The sequence below is a fragment of the Dipodomys ordii genome, unplaced genomic scaffold (genome assembly GCF_000151885.1).
Source record: "Dipodomys ordii isolate 6190 unplaced genomic scaffold, Dord_2.0 Scaffold32, whole genome shotgun sequence".
Classification (NCBI taxonomy): domain Eukaryota; kingdom Metazoa; phylum Chordata; class Mammalia; order Rodentia; family Heteromyidae; genus Dipodomys; species Dipodomys ordii.
The window spans coordinates 9,807,263-9,813,516 of record NW_012267248.1 but is presented as its reverse complement, the minus strand read 5'-3'; the positions used below and the strand labels follow the sequence as shown (position 1 = coordinate 9,813,516).

At 43.1% G+C, this 6,254-nt stretch overlaps 1 protein-coding gene across 3 annotated transcripts in view; it reads left to right on the top strand.

Moving 5' to 3' along the window:
- Nucleotides 1-5,520, top strand: part of Tfap2a (transcription factor AP-2 alpha (activating enhancer binding protein 2 alpha)) — a 22,531-nt gene extending 17,011 nt beyond the window's left edge. For all 3 annotated transcript variants that reach the window (XM_013016642.1, XM_013016641.1, XM_013016643.1), the window contains 3 exons: nucleotides 369-487; nucleotides 2,419-2,560; nucleotides 4,678-5,520. In XM_013016642.1, coding sequence (XP_012872096.1) covers nucleotides 369-487; nucleotides 2,419-2,560; nucleotides 4,678-4,966 — 550 coding nt within the window. In that variant the 3' untranslated portion in view covers nucleotides 4,967-5,520. The remainder of the gene's footprint in view (nucleotides 1-368; nucleotides 488-2,418; nucleotides 2,561-4,677) is intronic.
- The last annotated feature ends 734 nt before the right edge of the window (nucleotides 5,521-6,254 follow it).

Below are 6,254 nucleotides of genomic sequence, written 5' to 3'. Positions count from 1 at the left end.
CCCCCCCCCCAGTAGTTCATTGGAGATAGGAGTCTCAGCCTTCTGCCTGGCCTGGTTATCTTCAGATCTCAGCGTCCTGAGTAGCTAGGATTGAAGATATGAGCCACTGGCTAGTTTTCAAATTTAATTTAATTTTATTTTATTGTCAAGATGATGTACAGAGGTTACAGTTATATACATAAGGTGATGAGTACATTTCTTGTCGAACATTGTTACCCCCCCTTGTTTTTTTCCCTCTTTCCCTCCCCCCCCCCCCCGCCCCAGTTTTCAATTTTTAAAAGCACAATTTAGGAAGTTTTCAGAATGACTTTAACACATAATGACCCAGTGTTTTCTAAATCCTTATCTTGCATGTATTTGTGAAACAGGGCAAAGTCCAAAAATGGAGGAAGATCTTTAAGAGAAAAACTGGACAAAATAGGATTAAATCTGCCAGCAGGAAGACGTAAAGCTGCCAATGTTACCCTGCTCACTTCACTAGTGGAGGGTAAGTAAATCCCCTTGCTAACTAGAAGGGGACTTCTAACTATAGTGTACAGATGTCTGGGTATATTTTGTATCAATTGGGCAGTTTCGTCTTTCCACAGACCATAACCGGAAGTGAACAGAATTCTTGTCAGCCAAAAAAAAACCCCAACAACCCTATTTGCATGTATTCCTATCATTCTTCCTCACTCCCACAAAATTACACCTCCTAAGCCTAGTCCTGACCTGAACAATGCACAAATTGAAGAACTGCACATTCTCTAAGTTCCTGTCTCCTTTAAAGAACTCAGCAGTAAATCACTTAAGTTATTCTGACATCTGCATTTGAGAAATGCGTGACCATTACTTCCTGAATTAATTTGGGAATCTTTGACCTGCATCCTGATTTAAGAGGGTCCTGAAAGCTCAGGGTGAGGTGCCCTTGTAGTTTTTTTTCTCTGTTGTTTAATTGTGCTTTCTCTCCAGGGGAGGGGGGTGGTGGTTGAACAGTTTTAAAAGATTTATCTTGTTTGGATATAGAAAGAAAAAAAAAGAAATGTATGAACTACAAAAAGTTTCTTGTGAAACTTTTAAACTGACATGCACACACACACACACACACACACACACACACACACACACTTCCATACCCCTAAACCAAAAGGCCTACCTTGTCCCTTCTTCCTGCTCAAGATAAAATAGTTACCAGAATCTACTATTGCTTCTGCTTCCTCTAGGCTCCCAAGTTTTCTGATACTAAATAAGCTGAAGTGAAGTTTGATTTGGGGAAAACACATAGATCCCTCATATATTTTTTTCTTTGTGTTTTCTGTCTCATTTTGATAGAACAAATTATTGCTAGTAATTTATATCCAGGCAGCCTTAACGCTAATGCTTACATTTAAAGAAGGTATTTGATCTTATTTCTATCTTGGATTTTATCAGAGTGGACTTCAAGTCCTCACTTTGTACATCACCCCCCCCACCACACACACACACACACACACACACACACACACACACACACACACGCACGCACACACGGTGTAAGAACCCTCTGATTACCATTTATTAATGGTGTCAAATATAATAATGTAATGGGTTGAAAACCCAGCACTTGGTTGGTGCCAGAATTTCAACTCCAGTAGCATTATATTTAAAATAATGACAGTATGTAGGTGACTCACTGTTCATAACCCCCAAAAGAATTACATGCCCTGCAAATGGTGGTGGTGGCTGAGGGTATAGCCTCAGAGCTGGCCTGGGCCTGGGGCTTGAGCGCTGTAGCAGGGAGGCAGTTTGGAGAACTGTTATTGTTTGTGATCCGCTCCATTTTATGGAAACAAGCTCTGCGGAAAGAGCTTTGATGCCCTAATTGGCGCATGCGTTCTTCCGGAGCTGGAGCTAATGGCAGGAAGCCCTGCAGTAAAAACCAACTGGTTCAGGAAATTAAAACCAAAGATTCGAAAATCAACAACACAGACAGACTCAGTGGAATGACCCTCAAATCCTCTCGGTTAATCGGTTTGGATGAACAGATAATTATATGTGATCAAGTTAAAATGTAAACCCTCCGTTGTCCCTTACACCCGAGCTCAAGGAGTAATTATGAATATCATTTATGAATGTGTTGATAGGTGTGAGGTTGGGAGACAAGAATCATTTTAAAAGAGAAAGTTGGGGAAAGGTTAGTCAGGGGAGGTAAGGGTGGGATAGGAGGCACATTTCCAAATCATCTCAGCCTTACTGTAGGACAAGCTGTCATTTACACTGATGAGTGCACCCCCTGGGTCTTTCAGAGAAGGAAATAAAAAAACTTATAGTGACACAGCAGTGAGTTTGTGGATTAAGTCAACTTCTGGGTTGAGAAAATAAGGGAGTTGAGAGCAGAGAGGAAGCTTTGATCCCAGTTTTCTTCATTCTCTTGCTCTCTCCCCTCTTACCTCTTGCCAGGAGAAGCTGTCCACCTAGCCAGAGATTTTGGGTATGTGTGCGAAACTGAATTTCCTGCCAAAGCAGTAGCTGAATTTCTCAACCGACAGCATTCCGATCCCAATGAGCAAGTGACAAGAAAAAACATGCTTCTGGCTACAAAGTAAGGCATTCACCTCTGTGGGGTCTCTTTGCTTCATTGTCAAAAGAAACAAAAATGGTGTTTTTTTTTCTCTTCTTCTCTTTTTTGTTCTTGTGTACTAATCAGTTTTGTTGTAAATGCTGAAGTTACAAATGTATAAACCATCATCTATGTGAAAGGGGAAATACAGGACAGGTGAGATTGTCAGTATGGTTTCATATTTTCCCTTTTTCCTACCCCATCTTCTCATTTGTGAAAGTTTAAGTTAACTAGTATGGAATGAAGTGTGTGTAAGGGGGGGGTGGGAGGCGGCGGGGTTTGATAGAAGATGAATGTGGATTTCTGTGGTTCAGGAAGAAGACCAGAATCAAATTTTCTAAGGGGCCAGGCTTGCCTATGACCATTTCTATCAACATGTTCCCCAAGGGCAAAGGTCAAGCAAAGGCCTGCAAAATCTAGGAGCCAGAAGGTGTCCTAGTTCCAATTCTAAGCTCTTGTTCCATTTCTTCTCTTTCCTCTTCAAAACTGCCCCCCCCAACACACAAGTTTTAGCCTACAGGCAAGATGTCAAATAGGTTTCAAAATGGTGTAAGTTACATTCTTATTGGTAGCTGGATGAAACCGTCTTCTCCAGGTGGTATGTGAAAAGAAAATGAATGTTTTGATATGTTTTGTGGAAATGAGAAGGCTTGTTTAGAAACCCTTAATTATCAAAAGTCAGTGTCACAGGAGGGCATGATACCAGAGGGGAGAAGCTGAGGCCTTGGGTCTGTTTCTGAGGATATCAGCTGGCTTCGGTGAAAGGAGCCAGTCCAGTGCTTCTCCTCTAATCCCCCCACCCCTTCCCAGCTGGCCAATAGCTGTTTGGGGAAGCGTCTGTTAGACTTGGGGGCAGAAGTTCCTAGGTATTGGCCTTATCTGCCTGTTTTTCTGACTTTTAAAGTTGAAATTTCAACTTCTTCATCCCCTGGCTTCTTAAGTGTATGCCCAATTTTCTCTGGAGAATTTTTATTTGGGGTTGGGATGGAAAACTGTCTTTTCATCCAAAAAACCATCTTAAAATTATTTTCAAGGAACAGATTTTGGGCACCTATTTTTTTTTTTTTACAGAGCAAAAGCATTACATCTATTTTTATTAGGTCTATATTTGTTTGATTGTTTTTGTGCAGGCACTGGGGCTTGACCCCTGGACTTTGTACTCTTGGTTGGCTTTTATGTTCAAGGTTTATTTTTAAAATAATTATTACTTTTTATTTATTTTTTTCCTAGTCCTGGGGCTTGAACTCAGGGCCTAGGCACTGTCCCTGAGCATCATTTGCTGAAGGCTAGCACTCTGCCATTTAAGCCACAGTGACACTTCCAGCTTTTTCTTTGTATATGGTACTGAGGAATTGAACCTTGGGCCTCATGTATGCTAGGCAAGCACTCTAGCAGTAAGCCACATTCCCAGCCCCTAATTCTTACTTTTTAAGACAAAACCCATCCTAAACCAAGTTTTAGCTTTCTGTCCAAATTCCACCTGGTTTGGTTTGGAAGTGAATGAGGGTGAAGAGTTTTGTTTCTTCTCCAAGGAAGTAGGGAAGAATGCGGGATGATGTTTTGGAAAGAAAGTTGTATCAATATGGTGACAAACTTCTGTTCCAACTTTTCTTTTTCTTTCCTTCCTTCCTTCCTTCCTTCCTTCCTTCCTTCCTTCCTTCCTTCCTTCCTTCCTTCCTTCCCTCCTTCTTTCCTTCCTTTCTTCTTTCCTTCTTTCTTTCTTTCTTTCTCTTTCTTCTCCCTTCTTTCTTTCATTCTTTCTCTTTCCCTCCTTCCCTTCCTCCTCTCCTTCCTTTTCTTCTCTCCCTTATCCAATGTCTGGAATGTTGTCTTGTGTCTGTGGGGAGCCATGGAAGCTGGGTGTGTGGGAGGCATTTGCAGGTAGGAAGGCATGCAGATAAGGAAGGTGGGGAGCTGGTTTTGTGGAAGCTGAAAGGTCACAGGACCTCACTGGATCTGTGTCTGTGGCCTTGGTCCTGTCAGGCGCAGGGTGGGGACCCTACCTTGAATCATGTCTCCCTGGGGTCACCTTGATTGCCTGCTAAAGGGAGTCTCACTTCCCTGTCTCCCACTCTGCTTTGCTTTCTCCTGCGCTGCAGACAGATATGCAAAGAGTTCACAGACCTGCTGGCTCAGGACCGATCTCCCCTGGGGAACTCGCGGCCCAACCCCATCCTGGAGCCTGGGATCCAGAGCTGCTTGACTCATTTCAACCTCATCTCCCACGGCTTCGGCAGCCCGGCAGTGTGCGCAGCGGTCACGGCCCTGCAGAACTATCTCACCGAGGCACTCAAGGCCATGGACAAAATGTACCTCAGCAACAACCCCAACAGCCACACGGACAACAGCGCCAAAAGCAGTGACAAAGAAGAGAAGCACAGAAAGTGAGGCTCTGCTCCCGCCCTGACCCCCCCCTCCCGCCTCACCAGCCCTCTGGCGACCTCCCCTCCTCCCCCCCGCACCTGGCAGGTGACAGCCCCTGGATCAGTCACCCCCAACTTCTGCTGCTACCGCTGCTGCGCTGCGCGCTGCTGCTGCTGCCGCCGCCCTGCGAAACCCCGAACCCTCGGGACAGCTCTCTCCACTGCCAGTGGGGCAGCCGCTGCCCACGCAGCTCCCCCTCCCACCCCTGCCTCGACTTCCCCATCAGCACCAAACGCCCCCTTGCCCTCCTGTGGAGCCTAAGAGAACAGAACAGGCCGTGAAGCCAGCAAAGAAAAGTTCTGTCCAGTGTGTCAACCTTTTCCCCCCTCCCTCTCCTTTTTTTGTTCTTTTTAAAGAAAACCCACCAGATCATCAACAACAGACGTTTAAAACTTTTTTTTTCTAAAAAAAAAAACAACAACAAAAAGACATAGTAACTTAAAAAAATTATATGAGCTTCATGGGACTGAATCACCAACTTCCCTTATATACTTCAGTTCAGATTTGCAGCCATACTTTAAAACACACACACACACACACACACACACACACACAAGGCGAAGAGCATAATGACATTTTTATCAGTATTGTGAATAAACTTGAACACAAACACACCAAGTTCTATCTCCTGTTTTCAGTTGTAGTTTTCCCTCTGCAAGGTAAAGCGACCAACTTGAACTCTCTTTCTGGCAACGCGATTCACAGCTCCAGGGATCAGTGTTCACGTCTCTGTATATATTTATTTATGTGTAATTTAATGGGATTTGTAAATATGGTGAGTCTGTTTTAAGCCTTTTTTTTATTTATCTGGTGATCTTGTTTACCTCTTGTTTAGTGGGTTTTGAATCTTATTAGTTCTTCATGTGGCTCATGGTACTTAGAAATCCAAGGTTGAGGGGGATATTTTCCTCCCTCTGGGATTCATTTAGCTTTCTTGTAGCATGTTAAAGAGACAATGAAACAACTGAACAGATTTTAAAAAGGTAAAATAAAATTTTATATATAATTAGTATTATACATTTAGCTTTCCATTAAACTGAAAGACAAAATGTGATATTGGAATCTGGAAAGATTTTTAAACTTAAGTGGTTTGCTAACCCTTCTATGTATTGTGGGGAGAAAAAAAAGTTTATTTTATTCCACTATCCTCCCTTAAAAGCATCATTTGAGCAATAAATGAATATTGTCTTTAAACCAAGGGTTAGGGATTTTTTTCCCTCTCTCCCTCTCCCTCTCTTTCCTCTCTCTCTCT